This window comes from Amborella trichopoda, chromosome 9 (genome assembly GCF_054954075.1).
Source record: "Amborella trichopoda isolate Santa Cruz 75 chromosome 9, AtrichopodaSantaCruz75HAP2 v2.0, whole genome shotgun sequence".
Lineage (NCBI taxonomy): Eukaryota > Viridiplantae > Streptophyta > Magnoliopsida > Amborellales > Amborellaceae > Amborella > Amborella trichopoda.
The window spans coordinates 54,505,103-54,527,282 of NC_142344.1; the positions used below are offsets into that span (position 1 = coordinate 54,505,103).

Below are 22,180 nucleotides of genomic sequence, written 5' to 3' on the forward strand. Positions count from 1 at the left end.
CCAACCTTCCATTCTGAATGGAGGGCTAAGACTGCCTTAATTACAATGTTACATCTTTATACTATTTTATTTTTAATTTTTTTTCTGTAAACTATTTTGACACCAAATTTTCGACGTCCAATTCTCTATTAAACTCGCACTAGCGAAAAATATAAAAAAATATTTTCAATAAAATAAAATGATTAAACTACCCTTGAAAGTTTCAAGGGGTATTTTGGTTATTATATTTTATCGAAAAATTAATTTTAATATTTTTTATAGGTGTGCCTCAATAATAAGAAGGCATGTACTAAATTTCATATCCATAAAATTTGTATAAAAAAATTAAAAATAAAATACTTTGAGACATCGGATCTAAGATCAAACGGTGAATGACTTTCTTGATCAAAATTGGACGGCTGGATGGAAGGGGAATCATAGATCATGTATGCTGTAGGGGAAGTAGATAAACTTTTCCCATTTGTTTTAACACCGAAAGGAAAACAACCAAAATAGTACATAATCCCTTAGAAAAATAACCTAATGGGTAGGTTGTTCTTTTATGTGGGATGGAAAGCAAAAAAACAGCGTCAATCACCTATACTCATCATGGCTTCCTTCGATGCATAAGCTGATGCTCCTCGTGGGCAGCTAATTCCTGTGGGGTATCCTTTGCCAACCTAGGTACAACCAATCCTCTGAGCGAGGATACAGCCTCTATCAAAATGTTCATCTACAAAATGTATAGTTGGACTGGAATATCTGGCTCCAGATGCAATAACGGCTTTGTGCACCTTCAAACCATAATATCCTTTGCTACCAAAAGATGAAAGAAGAGGAGGGTGTGTGTTCAATATGGATCTTGGATATGCCTGAACCTCCTCAACAGACACAATCTTTGAAAAAAACCAGCAAGGAGAAGAAAGTCGACATCGAATTCCCTGAGACTGGAGATAGTGCGAGCAAACGACTGGGATTCCCTTTTTGTTTGCGTATTCTGAATCCCCAGTGACCACCACTGAAATGTCTCCATGGATTCTACCTTGGGCTGGCCTTATGCCGACATTTGATATTGGACCCTCCTGAAACAAAGACCGCCAATTTCTTTCGTCGAATATGCAACTTCACTTCTCGACGACTTCGTTCTTTAAGGGCCCACCCCACAAATGCTAAAGCTTTGAAACGTTTAGGTTTTGGGTTAACTAGATTTAGAGTGTATGGTTCTGTGGTCTCTGTGAGAGAAAATGGAACAAGGAAGGGGGGATGAGGTGACCTGGAGAGAGAAAATGATGGAGTAGATGGTCTGAGGACAGTGGTTTTGGGCTGGAGAAAAAGGCCTTAAAGCCCCATGAAAACCAGGGTTGAAGATATATATTATCTTGTTTAGAGAGAGGTAGAGATGTCTGGGGATAGGCTTCCCTAGAATTGGCTTCGAAAGGATTTTTTTAGAATTGGGATAGGTGTATGTCCTCGGAATTGGCTTCTCCTGCACCTCTCATGTCCTTTGGATAGGGCCGTATGTTGTTTGTGTTTGGAATTGGCTTCTCTTGGTTTGTCCCTGGGATAGGGGTGTATGTCCTTCGAATTGGCTTCCCGCTATCCTGGGATAGGGGTGTATGTCCTTTGAATGGGCACTCGCCTGTCCTTTGGGATAGGGTGTATGTTGCTTTTGTCCTTAGAATTGGCTTTTCTTGGAACTCGCTTGTCCCTGGGATAGGGGTGTGTCCTTGGAATGGGCTTCTCTTGGAACTCGCTTGTCTTTGGAATGGGCTTCTCTTGAAACTCGCTTGTCCTTGGCTTCTCGGAACTCGCTTGTCCCTGGAATAGGGGTGGGCTCCTTGGAACTCGCTTGTCCCTGGAATAGGGGTGTATGGTGCTTGAGAGCACCTGGTCCCAAAAATAGGTAATGCCAGTCAAGAGGAGCTTAGTTGGACCATTTTTTCATATTTTTTTTAAAGGAGCTCAAGGGAAATGAAGCGCGGGTGGCCCACATTTAATAGCTAAGCCCGATGGAAAAGCTGCCGTCATGTACATCAATAGAAAAAGTTTATATAGGGCCGGGCCCTTAAACAATCTGATTAATACACACCTCTAAGGGTTTCAAATGCCCATAAATCTTCTCAACCACAAGATGTACGGTCATTTTTAAAAAAAAAGAAGAAGATTTCAAGTCTTTCAAGAATTTCAAGTGTTCATAAATAGCTCTATATATCTTTATTTTTGAAGCTTTTAATTTTATAATTAGAGATAAAAATAACTTTTTTGGCAATCACAAACATTTCTATCGAAATAACAGACTATTCGAAGGTTTATCATACTTTTATGGTTTTAAGCCACCACAACAATATCTATATCTATATTATATTGTTAACCCAGAGATGAGGGGTAGATATATGTTGCAAAAATAAAAGGTGACCCGACAATGATAGAGAGGTTAGGGCAGGTGTCATATAAATAGAGGGAAAATTTAGAAAATAAAAATAAAAAAAAGAAAGAAGAATTCATGAGTAAGATATTTTGTATATCTATTTTACTAATTTGGTTGTGGTAAGTCTATAAGGTTATTTTGGTGGTTATCAAGTTCAAGGTGGTAGCATCTTATACTTTAGTCACCATGTTGTAGTTTTTATTCCCACCACTAATATCACCGTATTAACACTTTAAAAAAACTAACTCCTAATCTACTTCAAAAAAAGATGTAGGGGCTTGTCGGGGCTTGTCTTCCCCTCTTAATCATTAAAAAAAATAAAAAACTTTCCCAATTTGATTTATTTCCTATATCTCTCCTTAAAAAAAAGAAAGTTATAAAAAAGATATAATATTAAAAGAATTCTCCCTGTAAAAAATGGATATATCTACCCTTGATTCTCTCATCTATTCTCATATCTCATCCGTCTCTCGCTCACTCTAATAAGCACCTCTCCTTATATCACACATGCAATATCTCTCACGTACACCTCTCACGTCTCTCTAGCCGTCTCTCTGAAAAAAAATAAACAGAAAAAGAAAATGATCAATTAACCACCTCTATCAATGAAATTTTTTTATGCAAAGCCAATGGAGTTTGAATCATTTCATACTTTAACGAGAGAGGATCGGTATTTTCTCTTAGCCCTAAACTTCCATTATTTTTTATTTTTTTTTATTTGTATTGAAAAGAATTTCTTTTTTATTGGGTGTTGGAAGGGTTTAGTTTTAGGACCCGGTTAAAAAATAAATAAATTTTAAAAATTAGAAATAATAATTCTAATAAGAAAATATTTCGACCGTTAGTTTCCATTATTTTTAGATAGAACACCTACTTGCATCCATCTTTATGATGAATGCTTTACGCTTTCTGGACCGCATATGTAGAAATGCAGTCTTGCCCGTATTTCTAGACTATTTTTTGGTGTCTATTTAGGTGATTTAATAAAATAATGAGTTATCAGCTTAGAATTATGTTTATAGCTTTAGAAGGTGTTCATATTTTTTGTTAATTTAAATTAAAAAATTGTATTACATTTAACTTGTTATTTCTTGTGTATTAAATTATTTTGAAATATAAGGATTACTTGATGATTGCTTGATGAAAGACCTTGCAATCATTTTAAATATTTTTATCTTTGAGTTCCGTAAGATTTTTTTTATCATCTCTTCCACATATTTCACTTTTTTTAATTTCTTTTTCCATATTTTAGCATGTTTTTCCGTTGATATTTCAGTTAATATTGTTCCTACTTAGTAGACGGTTCAATGCATGATATGCATTATTTCACTTGCTTTCTTTTGATAAGCAAATTTTATGAGAGAAAGCCAGCAATAAAGAAAATAAACAAATAAGAATTCCTTTTTCTTTTGGATTTCAGAATGGGAATGCATTTTGAATAGTGAATACCAGTTAGAAATCTCGTCCACTGATGGATACTCGATCAGAAATCTGGCAAACACATTTAACAACAATCTGGAGGATAAAATCATATCAATGATTTCTCATAAATATTTACAAGCATTTCCAATGTACACGATTAAGCAAATCGATTAAATAAAATCTTACATGCTAGGTCCTCCAAAACCATATATTCGCACCTTTTTTTTTTTTTCCTTTTCACATCTGGTTAGCCTGGCTTAGCCAAAGCATCAAGCCGAAGAAGGGGAAGCAATTCAGAAAGAGTGAGCATCCCAAACCCTATAACCGAGTCTAATTAATGAATGTTTGAAGAGACCAACATGCAAAACAACGTTCCTCAAACATTTTTGTGCAAATAAATGTCGTTATTTGAACCCAACATTATATGGCCATTTCCAAATTCCCATATCCTCCATTCCCTTCCGTAAATTGCTGTGCATATGGACTACGCACATATCTAGATTAAGCTCTATAGGACCTCAGATTGACCGCTTTGGATTGACCCTCACAGTTCGAAATTTGCACAACTTAGACGATTACTCAAGTGACCACTGCCCAGCTCCTCACCATAAGGTTGACTGGAGAACAAATAACAGGCCACCATATTGCAACAGTATCATGCTCACATAAAAACATGATTCCCTCTCTCCACTTGGTTTGGTTCTTCAATTTTACGCGCTCGCATGTATCACTATCTGATCCCGTGGTCCCAAATGAAAATAGCAGTCTCGCAAAAACTATATTCAGTATTTGGTTAGCAGAGCAATATGCAACCAGTAACACGCTGGAGAGCCCTACCTCCATTGCACACCAGTTAGAATGGCATTTGAACTTCAAATAGGAGAAGCAAAAGCATTCCTGACCTCATTTAGCATTCTCAATTGGAACCGAACTCTGCATTCCACTGTTCTAGTTCTTGTAGCTTGCTTTTAATTAAGCTTGGTCTAATGACAGTCATTGCCCTCTGAAAATCTTCAAACCTTAATGGACGTACCTGGGAAACGTGGAAAGAAACCATTTTACATGGGAAAAGGAACATATTATGCACCTGAGTCAATAACCCATATGCAGTCATTGTCAAGTCATAGATGCAAGTAAATATCATATCGGCTTCCATTGCAGCCCTAAATGACTAAATTTTCCAAGAAATACAAGCACATGCAGTCATTTTCAAGTCATAGATGCAAGAAAATATCTTATCTGCTTCCACTGCAGTCCTAAATGGCTCATTTTCCAAGAAAGACAAGCACATGCATAACAAGAAACAGAAAAGGAATTTCTACTAGACATTGGAAAGAGAAACATGAAAATGAATAACTGTTTAGGCCAAGAGAAAATACCACACTCTCTTACCAATCCCTAGTTATTTGAAAGGCTTTTCATATGAATACATACGGAAATTAAGAAAATGTCAACGGAATTCTAAAAGCAAACAAAAAGGAAAAAAGCAAACAAAAAGGAAAAAACCTAAAAGATCCCATTTGTCCCATTCATGTCATAATTTGAATAACAATTGTTATCTGTTTGCGACATGCGACAAAAAAAAAAGAACGTACTACTTCCATATATATGTAACCATTAACCATTCTCATTTCATTTGGTTTCCTTCTATTCAATCAACCTTTGATAAAAAATTGTAATTAATTGCAATCAGATCCATTGAATTTTGATGAGTGACGATTCAAGCTGATGGATCTGTCCGTTTGTATCCATGTGTTGATAAAGAAAAGGAGGAGTTTACAAATACAAATAAGATTCAAAGTGGGTTAGGAATGATTATAAGATACGATCCAATTCTATAGACTCCAATTCTATTCTATATAAGACTAAGATGCAGATGGTTTACAGAACTCAAGACTACAGAATCTAAAGTAATAGTCATTGTACGACAAAATCATAATGCATATAGTTTCCTAAGGAAAATGTCAAAATTCGATAAATTTTAAGAACTGGAAATGACACAGAAAGTTCTTAAGATTTCACAAAATTTTGCTGAATATTCAATAACAAGAAAAAGAAGAGGAAAAAAAAAGAATGCATTTGCTTTTTCAAAATACATACCCTATTGGCACAGAATAAATTTTACCTTTAAAAATTGCATTTTTAAGTTCCCATAATCAGAAATTCAGCGTTACAAAAAACGAACTGAGTGGTTCTTATTTTCAAGAATTTTCGGCACAGGTACACAAGATTAGACAATAAGTATCAACTTCAAATATACTTCAGGCCAATTAATGATTCAGAGCACCCACCCTACTTGCATTTACTGTGAGAATGTTTGGCCCAAGTTCTCTGATTGGCATCATTGCAGCTTCTTCACACAAGGCTTGCAGATCACTACCTGAATATCCTATATATTGGTACAAGACAACTGCCATATTATTTAAGGATAGAAGTTACTAATAAAGAAAAGATTAAGAGATCCAGTACATACACGTGCTCATTTATAAGTATGTTCAATATATATATATATATATATATATATATATATATATATATATATATATCAAGGAAAAAGTTTATATAAGGATGCTAACTTATAATGTAGAACTACGGATGCCCCTCAAAAATCCATCGGAAAAGGTAGCCTTAATGTTGAAAAACCCTTTGATTGATCATCTCAACATCGAGATGTATGACTATGAAAAATAAAAAGATTTTAAGTCTCAGAAATAGTGCATTTTACAACCTATTATCTACACCGTCCATTTTCAAGATTTTCATATGTTTAGATTTTAACCATTTTTTAAATTTAAAATTTTATAATTAGATATAAAAAAAGATTTTGAGATAATCCTAAGAACATTTTACATCAAAATTATATACCATGATAAAATTTGAAGGTGCACCTTATCTCTACGCCTACAGATGCATCCGTATGCAAACTGCACCCATATATATATATATATATATATATATAATATTACAAAAGAAATTAGCTTACCATCTGTCACCATCACTAGTTTTTCCAAATCATCATCTGAACATGAAACCCAGTGTTAAATTGGAATATGTTACTTGAACAGTCAATTGAAAGAAGTCTAAAAGACCATATCAATAACTTTCTTTTCAGGCACAAAAATCATTGCAGTATTTCGAAAAGAAACAAATATAACTGCATAATCTTTTCCTTTGCATCATTCTATCAAATGCAAAACTATAGATTACAAAACACCTACCAGGTAATGAGAAAGATTGACCCTTAAGTTGATGCTTGAAGAGAAGACGCCGAACACTTGCATCTGGGAGAGGTACATATATTCTCTTCACCTAGTTCGAAATTTAATTCAGATTTTTTTATCAGATAAGTAACACATTAATGGAAGTCTTCTCGAAAAACATCATTAAGTATGATTCATTTGATAAACAAATGTCAAATTTCTTTTTTTATATTTACTTTTGAATTTCAATTGCTCCTAAAGAAGTGCACGATTGAAAGAAATCCATACGGTATTTCTATTATCTGAATGAATGCATATGAGGGTCTCTAGGTTAAAAGACAAAGACACTGCCAACAAATAAAATAATGACAGTAAAGGAAACATCGCATACTAGATTAAAAAACCCCATACAAAATAACATGCTACACATCCTATAAATAATTCACCATGGCCATGGAAGAAGACAAGAGTTTATGTAGTTTCTCAAGTTTAGGCAGTGTGTCTAGCACCTTAATTTATCAATAAATTACAGGCTGTTTGTATTGTATGCAAGCTTTCGATGCAGATATTTTATAAGCGGGGTTACTCTATTCAGCATTTGGTGCAGGACCGATAGTTAAGAGTAACTCAGCCTCGCTTTTTTGGAACTTAACAGGGATGAGGGTGAAACTTTAAAACACTATTTTGCCCCATACCCAATAGGACTCATACACCATATCCAAACTGACCCTAAAAGAATTAAAAAGATCACAAACACCATTCCCAAACATTGCATGGTTCAGTACTTCTCTAGGTTACTTGAGATCAATAACATTAATACCTCACCTCACTGATACAATCTTAAAATCTCCATACATGACATATAACCATCTTAACTCAATGCAATTTATGTGTAGACACCAGACCAGCTATAACAGGTGCAACTCAAGTGTTATATTAAATACTGACCAATCTCCGAAGAACTGCATCATCGATTTCTTGTGGCTTATTTGTTGCACCTGCACCATCAAACCAGTACAACTTATAATATTTCACTCAGCTTTTTTTTTTTTTTTTTGAAACTGTTAATATTTCACTCAGCTTATAATGCAAATTTTAATATCATATATAAATATATTAAATTAATGTCACATCCATTAATGAAAGGAACCATTAAAATGTAGTTGTTCCAAATGAGCATATTTAGTCATTCCAAATGGAAATACAAATCAAGATATAAATGGCATGTGTTAGGTGCCTTTCCTTAGTGCCATCCATGTGGCTTAAGTGGGGCAAAGGGAACCACCTTAGCAATTGAGCGTTTAGATTTTAATACAGACAAGTGCAACTTTAGGCAGGTTAGTTATCTCTCTTGGTGGACCAGTTCCTTAGACCAAGAAACCTATATAAGGTGAGTACATTCTGCCTTAATTGACCTTGGGCAGGAAGCGAGGCTGGTGTAGTGCAGTGCCCCGATGCGCTTGCACATGTGAATTAGCAGCAAAGGACCTCGATGCAAGGCCTTGGACAAGGGGCATGGACCACGGAGACCAAGAGGCTGAGGATTGGATAGTCGAACCATGGGCAGCATGACTTGATGAGACCATGGGCAAGGTCCATTTGCAAGAGGTGTAGCTAAACCACACACCCACCAAGGCAAGTGTGTTAATGATGGAGGCCAAAATTATTCTTATTTTTTATTTTTATTCAATTTGAAGGGATGTATATTATAGTTTTAATTTTAGCGTTTATTTCTAAAGTTTTTTTAGTTTTTTATAGATTCTAGGGTTTTTATTTTTTTATTTACTTCATGAGTACTATTCATAATTACTGTTCATGAGTACTGTTCATAGGGAAAAAAGTGTCATTACGAATTTTAAGTTATGTAAGGATATATGGGTCAATGTATTATCTATTTCGACACTTTTTGTACTTGAAATATTGAATTATAATATGTAAGGGGTGTGTGGGGCCTTGAGAGGGTCATTCCACATGATTTTTACATTGAAAAAAAAAAAAGCTTAGACTTCTGGAACCCTAGCTTAGGTATGGAGAAGAAACCCTAGGTTATTTTGAGTTGTGTTTGTGTTTGACTTTGTTTCTTGCTGATTTTACTGCTTCCTCAAATTTCCCTACTTCAGTTAACCAAAACAAATGTGTGGAATTTGAATTCAAAATTTGTAATCGCCCCAAATATGGGTTGTGAAATGACCATAACTCATGTGAGATAGGATGAGTGCATATGTAGATGGGCTTGGGTGGGCATTAACAACCAATTGATGGTAGGGCATGGGCTGCTATAACTGCCACACCAGGTGGTGGGTAGTAATGGTCGTACAGGCCTTAAAGGCCTTTTATTGAAGGGTAAGCGTATGTGGGTGCATATCAAGGCTATATTAACCCCTGGCCCGGATCCTTAAAGGGCATTCATGGCTTATACGAACAACGTATAGAGTGAAATACGAGCAGACTACAACCCTTCTTGATAACTTGAACTTGCCTTTAGTGCCTGTTTATTCTATTCCTCTTGAGTGTACTTGTGGAAGGCTAGCTTGCCTTAGTTTGGGGTCAACTATAGCTTGGCATTGTAGTGCTTGGCTAAGGGAAAACTTAGCCCCTATGACAATAAAGATCATAATTAACTTCTTATGAATCATAATATGAAGCTATGAGAGAGAGTGATTGAGCAACGACTAAGACATGAAACAAGTGTATTAGAAAATCAATTCAGTTTTATGCCAGGAAAGTCAATAATTGAGCATATTTTCTTACTTAACCAAACGATTGAGAAGTTTAGGGAGAAGAGCAAAAAACCTCTGCATGGTCTTTATTGGTTTAGAGAAAACATACAATTATATACCTAGGGAATTAATTTGGAGGGTGTAGAAAAAGAAAGGAGTTTCTAGAAGATATATCGACATGGTGAGAGATATGTACGAAGGAGCGCTAACTAAAAGGAGGACAACTACTAGAGAGACAAGCAAGTTTTTAGTGACAGTAGGCCTACATCAAGGGTTAGTGTTGAGCCCATATCTCTTTATTTTGGTTATGGTTGAGTTAACTAGGCATCTACAGGATGAGGTAACGTAATATATGATATTCACAAGTGATATAGTTTTGATTGATGAGACTAGAGACAGCGTCAACGTAAAGTTTGAACTTTTGGAGGGACTCTCTGGAGTTTAAATGTTTTAAAATAAGCCGGACTAAGAAAAATTATACAGAATGCAGGTTTAGTAATAATAGGAGTAGAAACAACGTAGTAGTTCAGATTGATGGCCAAGAAGTACCTAAAATAAATTATTTTTGAAATTTGGGGTCGATAATCCATGAGGACAGAGAGATTGAGGAAGATGTTGTACATAGAATTAAAGCTGGGTGGGGTGCTTCTTGAGTTTTATGTGATCGCTGCATACCAATGAAACTGAAGGAGAAGTTTTATAGGATGGCCATAAGACCAGCCATGTTTTATGGAACAAAATGTTACGCCGTTAAGAAACAACATATTAATAGAATGAGTTTGGTTGAGATGGGGATGTTGAAATAGATAAATTGCAAGACAAGAAAGGATAAAATTCGGAATGAATATATTTGAGAGAACTTAGGGGTGGCTACAATAGGTGATAAGATGAGGGAAGTGGCTTAAGTACCTTGGCCATGTGCAGCATCAACCTAGAACAACACCACAATAAAATTATGCATCTAGAGTTAATGTTCACTAAATATCGCTTGCCAAAAAGGACATGGATGAAAGTAATGAGAAGAAATATGGTGACTTACGGTTGGACTTAGGATACGACCATTGATAGAGAGGAATGACAAAATATGATTCGCATAGCCAACCCCAAATAATTGGGATAAGGCCCGAATGATGATGATGATGATGATATAAATTCTTCATCCGATATTTAGTGAACATTAACTCTAGATGCACAATTTTATTGCTAGCTAAAAGTACAAAAAAAAAAAAAATAAAGAAATAAAAAATAAAAAAAATCACCATTCTTTATACATAGAAGGCATTAATCATTTGTTTGTTTTTTCAACTGTTATTATAAAACATCACCTGTTTAATAGATAAATCCTACAAAATGATAGCATCTCTAAAATGGAAAAAAATAAAACAATAGCTGCTAAAATGCCAGATTAATGATCAAAATAAATGCATTCCATCATCTATAACCTGATCAAGTCATTGCCATAAAATCAAACATAAGAAATGTTTTAATGTGTATAGTTTTAAATAATAATTGAATGTCTTATGAATTAGTTTTGTAAAAAAGAAAAAAAGTCTTATGAATTCTCTCACGTCATAAGATCATCGTCATCCGAGCCTTATCCCAATTACTTAGGGTCGGCTACAAGAATCTTGTTCCGCCTCTCTCATGTAGTAAGATATTGTACAAAAATATTTGAAGATTCAGTCTTTTAGTTGTTAGTCCCACTTACTCATTTGGGTAATTGCCCAACTACTGGGCAAGGGTTTAGTCAAGTTGTTTCTTGTTTTGAGAGTAAGTCCCTGTTTCAATGTGAGGATAAGCACCACATACAGTGGACCTATACATTCAGACCATTATGAGGATGGTGCCAAATAGCTACAGAATTTGACAGGCTTAAGCCAAAAAATAAGAAATAACCAAGATAAAGGCAAACCTTTGAACAGAAAGGTCTGCCTCTTTCCTGGACTAGGGTACTCCATGCTGTGGTTGCGCATATCAGTGCAGCCAAACAGGGCCGCCTAATAGAGTGTCCATCTATTTGTAAGTCATTCTCCATTAACATTTAACCATATATTTTCATTGAAACATAAAAAGGTGCCTGGAAATTCACACCATAAATGACTTCAAGAACAAATATAAACAACCCAAACTCTACCACCCAGAAAGACAAGTAGTAAAGAACAAAGTATCTCGAGCAAAATCACAAAGTTAAATCAATGAAACTAAAATTCCTCTCTCTCTCTCTCTCTCTCTCTCGAAGTTAGTAAGCCAAGTTAAATAGCTTACCTATGACAATTACCAAATCATTTGGATTAGAGGTCACCCCATCAAACTGGACTAAAAATTCAGATTTCAACCTTCTGCTTGCATCATGCTCATTAGCCAACCTCGTTGACATAATACTATCAATCTGCAAGTCACAACTAAAATCACATTGAAACTCTGATACAGAAATATCAAGATAACATTAGGAAACAAAACCACCTTATAGAAAACCAATAACTAACAACTAACCTAGTAATTACTTGAAGCAATAATGGAACTTCTTGAAATATTATCTTTTGGATGAGAATTTGTCCACAGCATGGCAAATTCCATTTTCATTGCAAAAAGGGTTCTATCATCATATATGACAAGTGATGCTCCGGATTCTCACATATAGAAGAGAATCATTCATTCTCACTACTCATGACTTAATGATCCTAGCAATTGAATATATATACTCATTCTGATTACAATAGGAAATGAATGAAAACAGCAAAATGTCGATACATCAAATGACTACTCATTTATTGTATTCAAAACAGGAGGTAGAAGGGCTTTATGGAGAAGTGGTGGCTCACTTTGATGTTGTCTAATGAGGAATTACAGCACAAGTGTGAACTAAGTAAATCAATGGACAATCTAGGCACTATTGGAAATACCAGTGCAAGTGGAGGCCCTATTATAAATGATGCAGAGAAAAACATTCGTAGTGGGATAAAAGTAGCAGCTGTAGTTATGGCAATGTTGTTCATTTATTCAATGCCATAGACAATTGGAGTTAAATTGTCAAGAACTGTTTCTTTTCCCAGCAAGTTTTTCCCAATATCTTTTTCAAGTATTCCAACATTTGACCAAAACTGATCCTTCAAAATCTTTGAAGAACCCCATAGCCAAGCGAGGATCACATTACGAGTAAATGCCACCTTCATCCTTGTCCAAAGAAAGATTGTGACGTGAAGCTTAAGGATTTCAAACCCACTATCTACGATTTGCTCTAGTACACTAGATACCTGAGAGCCTACACCCAATCGGTCAACGATCAGCACGAGTTATGTTAGTTTCGCTAAAGATTGTCCTCTTGTAGATGGATATACTTGATGAAGTCCAAAGACTAAGTCTTGGTCAAAAAAGAAGTCCAAAGACCATGTCTCTTTAATATTTAAGCAGATTTTTAAACTGCTAGTTACACAGATTGATCTAGAAAAAAAAAAAAAAAAAGAGCATACCACACCACGTGTGCCAAACTTAAGGTTTGAAGCTCATTATTCTTGAATTTGTGAAGGATATGCTAGTATGCAGGATAGGGGAATCATTCACAAACATCACATCTCTCTATGCCACAACAAAATGCATGGCTTTGTACAAGGAAATAGGTAAGATGAGTTTAAGCCTGTTACTTCACCTATTGGAACTAATTTTCGTTCTAATGCCACAATAAAAATTAAATTTTGCTCCCATACCCAACAGAGAACCTAAAATCTTATAAATAAGTTTTAGGAAATACTGTAGAAAGCATTTCACATGCTTTCAAAACTCCATAATTATATACATTACAAGTTCATATTATGCCCTTGGAGTTTTGTATGAAGTACCTAAGTTTCCAACAGTGTTTTAAAAGTTAAAACCTGGATCAGGTGGCCAACTCGGTCACCCACGCAGCCGATCCGGATTGGCAATTCCAATCCACAATGACTGAGTCTCTAGGGTCAAACAACAACGAAACAAAATAATATTAAAAATAAATTAAAAATGGTGGGAATTGGACAATTCCAGGTTACCAAGATTATCCAACGATCCTAATCCAGATCGATTGATTCCAATCCAAATTGGCGATTTTTAAAAGCATGCTCTCCCATAAGTATATACTACAGCAAGAGACTGAAAGATTAACACAACTTAAATTGCTGCACCTAATACGATGAATCTTTAACAAACTAATTTCCTTTAATTATGAATGAAACTGCAACTCATGGCACTAGTACCATCATAGCTCTTGGCATCTGATCGCTTCCTCCATGCCTAAGAAATGCAAGGAAGCTGGAGCAAATTGGCACAAAATGTCAACAAAATAGATCCAATGGTGTGAAATGTCAATACCATAAATGTTATTCATCATGCAAAAATATCATGCTTAACAAAATATAGAGATGATTACACCATTACGAAAGACAAACTAATTCCATCACTTAGAAACAAATCATGAATATGAATGATAAGTTAAATGCAGGAATAAAGAGAAGTTTACGAAATAAAGATCATACTTCATCAATGAAAATCACTGAAGGCTGTCTCGCTATGGCAACAGCAAAAAGAGTTCTCATGAGCTTCTCAGCCTCTCCCACCTGTGTCGGCATTAGAAGCATCTGTAATGCTTTTCTTGAACATATATAGGAAAGACAAGAACTATGGAGACAACTCAAAAACATACCCATTTTGATGTTAATGTAGATGCAGAAACATTAAAAAATGTTGCTTCTGACTCAGAAGCAACAGCTTTGGCAAGCATGGTCTTCCCATTTCCAGGTGGACCAAAGAGAAGCAGCCCTGAAAGAGAAAAAAGAAAATATGCCATAAAAAAGCCAAACACAAAGAGAAAAGTATCAAGATTAAGGACAATCATCTCGGCCTCTCAGAAACTACCTCTAGCAGGCCTTCGTAGACCAGTAAACAGGTCTCTTCTTTTAGTGGGTAAAATAACCATTTCCAACAATGCTTGCTTTGCACTAACAAGACCAGCTGAAAAAAGGGAATTGAAAATGAACCAATTCCTGCAACGTTTTACCTAAAAATTCACTACATATGCATTTGTTTCTTACCAACATCTTCCCATTTAACGGAAGGACTACGGTCCACAATCACATCGTTTATAATTTCAACCAACTTGGCATCATGACCATTTAAAGTCTCTTGTTTAGTTTTTGAGCTGCCAATAGTATCTGCTACTGCCGGTTTCTTTGGTAAAACATTTTGTTGTAATGTGACTTTGTTGGGCCCAGATTGTGCCGTTACAACTGCTGCAGATGGCAAATGACTTGAGGTAGTCTGCATTAGAAAAACAGTGCAATAATAAACCCAACGCTTATGTAAGTGAAATTAAATTGGTATTTGCATTTTCAGAGGAATCTAACTATACCTTTTTTAGTGATGAACCACCTGGAAAGATAACCATTCCATGAAACAAAGAAAAGGAGGATCATTAACATAAAGAAGAGGAAAAGGCACGTCATTGCATTAGCATAGCAAGCAAAATATTTAGGTTTTATGACTATGATCTTAAGAACGAAAGAGAATCCTTTATACCTTGTCTTTGACTCAGAACTCTCAAACGCTCTGAAACATTGCCTTCCCATTTCAGTATCTTCTTATGATAGTGCTTCACCTGTTCTGTATCACTATGGAACAATACATACATATATAAAATAAGGAACAAGGACACCTTTCTTAATTTTAAGAGAATAGTAATCTCTCTCAACCTGCCCCTAAATCGAATCAAATTTTGAATTTTTCTCATATCACTTGTTTTAAACCTCACAGATCAGACATCAAGGTTTTACGCTTTCAAGAAGAGATTGTACACAGAATAAATTAAGCATTTGAAATTCCATGCCAATTGCAAAGTTTCTCCTTAACGAAAAAACAAGTCGCTTTGATCATTTGGATGGAAAAGGGTTAAATATTACCAAGAATTCAACAATTTTCAAAAAAATCTTCAATGCCAACAAATTGTTAATCTAAAGACAAGGAAAACTGTCTCAATTCCTATTTTTTGTGAACAAAAAAGGCAACAGATAAGTTGTTGTTACATGGAAATTACACTCTTGGGATTGGATGAGGCTTCTAGCAGTACTTCAAGAGTAAGCAGTCCAAAAAGGAATATTCTATCAAAAGGAATATTAACGAGGAGCCAAAATCAACAGGAAAAAGATTATAGAGATGTTAGGTGCCCACATGGGCAAGTTGCCACAAGCCCCACATAGCATCACAGTCAGTGCCCACCGTATTCATTACATAGACATTGGAACAAACAATGGGTATAAGGTAAGGATAATGTGTATTCTACTTTAGGTGATTTTGGTTTTGTTAATTTCTTAATTAAGCTTTCCAATTCAAAAGAATGAAAAGGTAAAGTAAATGAAACTAGACAGCTTTGTACCGTGTCACATAAGCAACTTCATAATCGGTACTCTGGTGGAAATTGGGGCAGCTGACAAGAATTTCTGCCAAGATATTTACCCTACTGGCCCGTGCCTGGCACTCAAGACTGCTCCCCTCTATATATACTTTCAGTGATTTTGGCCTGCCGTAGGGGGTGACCCTATTCTTAGGGTGGAGGCACATGAAAGTACAACGGACGGTTTTGGGCATTTCGAGAATTGTTGGCTAGCCCAGTGGTTTGGGCATTTTGAGAATTGTTGGCTAGCCCAGTGGTTTGGGCATTTTGAGAATTGTTGGCTAGCCCAGTGCCTTGTGTCACAACCGGTGCGCGTGCTGTGACAAAGGAACTTACTCCGATCGCTCTAGGAAAATTTCACTCGATGGTCTTGGTACACGTCTCCTAGGAAGTACACCACTTGACTTAATATAACTCACTAGAATTTTCCAATCCTTTGTGGCAGCAGACATGTAGTTTTATCGAATAAAATTGGCAAGTTAAAGTTTAAATTGTATCCCATCAATAATGATATATGGCAGTGACTGCAAATTGGAACTCTAAATCACTTCAAAAGGTTTACCACTCAATAACCATCCAAAAAACTCGGCATAATAAAACAAGGAAACCACAAAATTCAGTGGCAACAAATGACTCTTCATGTTTAACTCAAATTCGCATAAACAACTGCAATGCATCCACTTCCTAATGGGTTTTAATCAAAGCCAAAATTCAGATTCTCCATGAGGAAATATGATTCTCCATGAGGAAATATCATTCCTTTCTCAAATGGATTAAAAAGAAGGACAAATTATGAGAAAGAAAAGAAAAAAATTAGCCCCAAAGGACATAAAAGCAATATTTCAAACAAAAATAGAAAAATGGGCATGAAAATGTCTTGATAAAGGAAGAAACAAAGCTTGAACCTTGATGATGAATCTGAGGCACTGTTCTTGATGGTCTTGGCTTCGAGCAAGATGCTTTGAGCATTTTTATAGTGAATCACTGCATCTTCAGTCAAACCCCATTCTTCTGCCCTAAAAGCTTTTGCTATCTCCTCCTTCGCCAATTCAAAGTATCCCTTGAGCTTTTGTGCGATTTTCTGCTTTGAAACAGAGGGCACAACGCTTTCCATGCTGTGATGACCTTGATTGGAAACGGTTGAAGAGGGTTCGTCCGTGGAAGACAAGCTTGATGAGAGAGCACCCAAAGACTCAAACAACTCTCTGAAGAAGTTCATCCCTGATAAGAAATAAGAGAGAGAGAGAGAGGGGAGGGGGGGGGGGGGGGTTCAGATTTGGCAAGCAACAAACACAGTGAAGGAATCCAGTACCGCGAGAAAGGTCCTTTCATCAGAGAGAGACAGAGAGAGAGTGAGAGATTTTACATTTTTATTTGTAGCGATGGCGAAATGCGATGAATTGAGGAGGCACAAAACGCAGAGGAAAATTTAGGATCGCTTACCAGTAGGAAAGGTGATGGACTCATGAAAGTTGCAGAGGAGGAATTCTTCGCGTTGATATCAATCCCCTACACAACCACTCTGCCAATACAAGCTGCACTTTGCGAGATTCTCTCTCTCTCGATATGCACGGTTGGGAACACAGCTTTGTCTTTGGGTGCGGCGGCGCGTCCTCTCTCGCTCCGCGCGGGAGCCTCCCTCTATTCGTCGACAAATAGACCGGTCCGGGGCCGACCCCTAGGGGAGCCGATTTTAGTCGGTTTTGGGGATCAAGTGGATTGCTGGATTGTATTAAAAAAATTAAAATATTATATAAAATCTCAAAAAATAAGGGATTTATTTGTAACGTGTATTTGAATGATTTTAAATTTTTAACCGTTTTAGTAAAATTTGAAATGGGTTTGTTCATAAATACTTATTGTTATATTTTTTTAGATAATTTCTAAAATACTCAGTTTTTTAAAATACATTTTCCACTGGTTTTCAACTTCATTTGGATATGTTTTTGTTTAAGTATGCTTTAAATATATTTTTTATATTTTTTGAGATTTAGTTTGTATTTTTTAACTTTTAAAACACTTTTTGCCCCGCTTGGGATTTGTCAGGCTAGGCCGGGTGCACCGACCAGTTTCTAAGTCACGCTGACTTGACCCTTGGCCGGTTACGGGGTCCGGTTCAATTTGTCGAACGCCTATGTGCTCCCTCTTGGGGCAAGATCTTGGACACATATTTACGTGACTTCCTTGACATGCCATTGTCATGAGATCGAATGGGTAGCCAATTGGAGCGGGTACTTGTTCAATCAAAATTGATTAGTTCATTGATCGGATTAGTTTGATCAGTAAATTTTAAAAATATTAAAATAATATTAATAAAAGGAACCGGTTTCTATGCGATCACGCCCGCATATGTAGAAATGCGGGTCTCTTAATAAATCTATTTTGGAGATAGATTTTAAGATTTAATTTTTAAGAACATGTAATATTTAAAAAAGAGATCATGAATATGAATAAATAAATAAATTTTAAAAACCACAAATAATTATTCTAGTAAGAAAACATTTGGACCGTTAGTTTTGATTGTTTTTAGATAGAACACATACGATGGATGCTTTACTGCATATGTAGAAATACGGTCCAGCCTGCATAAAACAATTTTTTTAATAAAAAATTATAAATATAAAATATATTAAAAAAATTGTTCACTTCGATCGACAGAACAGCCTGTCAAATAGTAATTTTGCTTGGTTCTTTGCCAATCTAGTTTTTACTCTAAAATAGATCGGTAGGTCAGCCAGTAACTATTTAGACTTCGAGTCTGATCCGGTCTTGATAGCCATGATTCATATGCATTTTTATATGTGCCAGAAAAATAAGGTCGTTCACTTTTCATATAGTTAGGTCTTAAGTGTTTAAATGGTCAAAATTTAATTTCCTTTTTGAAAACACTTACATTTTAATTAAGGCTTTTAAGAAGAAAAGCATTTAAGATGCTTTTAAATTGGGCCTCTTAAAAATTTATTTTTAACTTTGGCTCTCTTACTTTTTGTAGAAGCATAAATTGATTGTTTTGTCCTTCCTTTAAAGACAATATCATATGTTTGTCTGTTTTTCTCTCATATTACACATAATTTTACCAATGGTTTCTTTTTCCAAATGGTTTCTTTTTCCTTAGTTATCTAAAACCAAAATTTTAGGCATTTATCTCTCATTGTAGCTCTAAAAGTACAATTAATTATTCATTCCTTTTTACAATCTCTTTAGACACCCAAGCTATTTTTTCCACTTTCACGATCTCTCTCTAGAACCCAACCCTTTATTTGTCACTCTCACATTCTCACTCTTAAACTAAATCAAATAAGGAGGGAGACAACTTAAAGGAGAGGAGATCAATCACATTCTTCCGGTTTGAGAAGGTATGCTATAATTTCTTCTTCTTTTTAGTTTCAGTCTCTTCTTCTTCCATAATTTCAATTTTAGAGAGAGAAAAAGAGATGATACACAACTGGACAATATTTATAAAAAAATTTATCATAAATATACCTTAATTTTTGTCTATTTAAAAAATAATTTTCAATTTTTATAAACTTCATCCACACCCTTTTTCTTTAATTTTGAGAGTTTTTGTTTATCAAAATAACATTCACGATATCGTGTTACCGTGAAGCATCATTACATAAGTACCGTAAAAACTAACTCATGTTATAAAGTATTTTATATACCATAAGGAGTTCAAGTATTTTTATCGCACTAGAAATGCCATAATGGTATCTTACCTTATAAACCCTACCTGAAACTCTTTTCTCATTTACGGTTTTGTTTGTATTTATTGAAAGAAAGAACTAGGTGATATTTTGTCAGGGAATACAATTTTTTTTTTTTTTAACTGATAATAATCACCCTTTTTTGTTTTGGCAAAAAGATCACTTACAGGTCTTATTACAATTAATAAATATTTCAAAATAAAACAGCACAACAATAAAATAAAACTCAACCACTTGATGCCATTTATTCAACCTAATACTATGCTTGAGAATATAAAAATAAAAGAGAGCAAGTAAGTAAAAAAGAAGATGCCGGATATTACCTCAACCAGACTTATTACACCCCACACCGAGTTACCACATCTAATGGCATGGGATCAGCGGTCTAGCTTCAATCTCGAACCGGGAAAGTTAATTTCGGCCAAACTAGGTAAGCACCCTTAAATCCCTACAAAACCCTAATCTCAAAATTAACTAACGCTTTAACCCTGATTTCCCAAATCGTTAGTATCTTTAGGTCAAGAGAGAGAGAATTGCAGACCTAGGGGTTAGAGCGTGCCCCCTGTGAAACTTTTAGAGAGAGAAAATTTGAGAGGAGAGAGTGGCATGGCCCCTAGGAAAGAGAGAGAGAGTTTATGGGAAAGAGAGGTGTGTGGAGATGGGGAGAGCACCTTTATTTATAGTGAAATATAGATCTAGAGTTTCCCATAGTTTGCCTCTTTCTTGAAATTGAATATAGACCATTGATTAAGATGACTTGTGGGGTGAGAGATCTGAGTCATCCATTTCATAAATGAGCCATCAACATTATGGAAGGTGCATGAACCACTATTCCCCTTTCCTTAAACCATTTTCCCATCAATATATTTAAATAAAATAAATATCATGCATTCTATAAAATTGCATGATCCATCTCACATATTCCATAAAGATATGTCAAATATTATCAAGTTAAGATATACTACCATATTTAAACAAGATAAGGTCAATGTTAACTATATACTCAAATTGACCATATCCCTTAAAGATTTGACCACATGCTACAAATCAAAATTACCAAAACTTAAATAACTTTATCACAAAGCAATTAAAAAAGAATCCAAAGGGGTGGGGCGTGCCAGCCCTATGTGGCACATGTGAGCCCCCACCCACATGCCAGATGGTGGGCCCATGTGCATTATGGGCCCCCATGGAATTTTATAAATATTTTTAAAAATTAAATCAAATAATTTAATATATATTTGAATTTTTATAATTTTGTAAAATCAATAACTGTATTTTTATAAGTCCAAAAATCATAAATAAAATATTGAGAGATTCATAAAAATTCAAATAATAAAACTAAAATCATTTCAATAATAAAATGAACACAATTAAATTAATATGATGGAAAAATGATCCATATGGTTTTAGGAATTCAATATATAATTATGGGGTACTCCACCTTCAACTGCGGACTACTGACCACACTTGCTTTATCAAATCGACCCAGTGTTTCCTATTACCCACAGTTTAAGCAGGGGCTCATTAGCGGGTCACCAAAGTCTGCCCGATGAGTCAAGGGGTCAAAATCCCAGTCTGTGGATTATAGGTCCTCCCCTAGAGACGAGTCAAGGTCACCACGACCTGATGTGACCATAGCTCTATGGTGCATAGAGCTATTTTTTGCACATACATACGCTTCACCCAAAAGGTGGATAACTGGCTTTCCCAAACGATTTATCGATATGCATGTCGTGTGATGAAACATGGATGAGATTTTGGCCCCCGACTCTATAGGCCTACCATCACACACAATGGTCACATAGTCCCTCGGCTCACTCATCCTGACATAAGCTCTGATCTCATGCACAGTCCGATATCAGCAACCATTATTTGCTTAGTATGGTCCTCGAGGGACCACAATCCTACTAAGTTTATGTTCCACTATAATAAATGTTTTTCATTACACACTCATAAGGTCTTTAAAGGCCACATAAACCCAACATCTCCCACTTGACCTTTGAACCCCTTATATTATCTCTTCTTCACTTTCTCTCATCCCCATCTCTCTCACATGTCTTATAAAAATATTAGGGACAACTGTCTTAGTCAGAGAGTCTGCAATCATCACATATGTAGATGTGTAGTTGATCTCAATCTTTTTCAATCTCACCTCATTTCTCAAGTGATAGAAGAATGATTTGATATGCTTGAAATTCTTGTGAAACCGAGGCTCCTTAAAGACACAAATAGCCGTCGTGTTGTAGAAAATTCGTACTGCCTCACAACGTATAGGATGAAAATTAAGTTGATTAAAAAACTTCTTAATT

General features: G+C 35.5%; 1 protein-coding gene and 1 pseudogene across 5 annotated transcripts; both read right to left on the minus strand.

Annotated features, from left to right (window-relative positions):
• Positions 1-428: 428 nt before the first annotated feature.
• Positions 429-3,291, minus strand: LOC110008426 (phosphoribosylglycinamide formyltransferase, chloroplastic pseudogene; annotated as a pseudogene).
• A 632-nt stretch (positions 3,292-3,923) lies between these two features.
• Positions 3,924-17,885, minus strand: LOC18447850 (AAA-type ATPase family protein). 5 transcript variants are annotated; one of them, XM_088846269.1, is made up of 14 exons: positions 17,608-17,885; positions 17,070-17,385; positions 15,294-15,385; positions 15,127-15,146; positions 14,810-15,035; positions 14,634-14,729; positions 14,422-14,537; positions 14,255-14,335; positions 12,015-12,138; positions 7,978-8,027; positions 7,048-7,138; positions 6,813-6,848; positions 6,126-6,218; positions 3,924-4,862 (listed from the first exon to the last, which is right to left on the minus strand). In XM_088846269.1, the coding sequence occupies exons 2-14, from the start codon at positions 17,381-17,383 to the stop codon at positions 4,843-4,845; spliced, it is 1,359 nt and encodes a 452-aa protein (XP_088702395.1). In that variant the 5' UTR covers positions 17,384-17,385; positions 17,608-17,885; the 3' UTR covers positions 3,924-4,842. The 5 variants fall into 5 exon arrangements, 4 of the variants coding, with proteins under 4 accessions (XP_088702395.1, XP_011628396.3, XP_088702394.1 ...); XM_011630094.3 differs by having other exon boundaries at positions 6,121-6,218; XM_088846268.1 differs by having other exon boundaries at positions 6,126-6,239.
• Positions 17,886-22,180: the final 4,295 nt, after the last annotated feature.

What these genes read in the sequence shown, in the direction of transcription:
- LOC18447850 (XM_088846267.1), bottom strand. Translation starts at nt 17,383, where the DNA reads ATGAACTTCTTCAGAGAGTTGTTTGAGTCTTTGGGTGCTCTCTCATCA. An exon ending in TCTACGAAGGCCTGCTAGAG is followed by an intron (nt 14,538 to 14,633) that starts GTAGTTTCTGAG and finishes TTTCTCTTTCAG; the next exon opens with GGCTGCTTCTCTTTGGTCCA. An exon ending in CAGTGATTTTCATTGATGAA is followed by an intron (nt 12,139 to 14,254) that starts GTATGATCTTTA and finishes TGTGACTTGCAG; the next exon opens with ATTGATAGTATTATGTCAAC.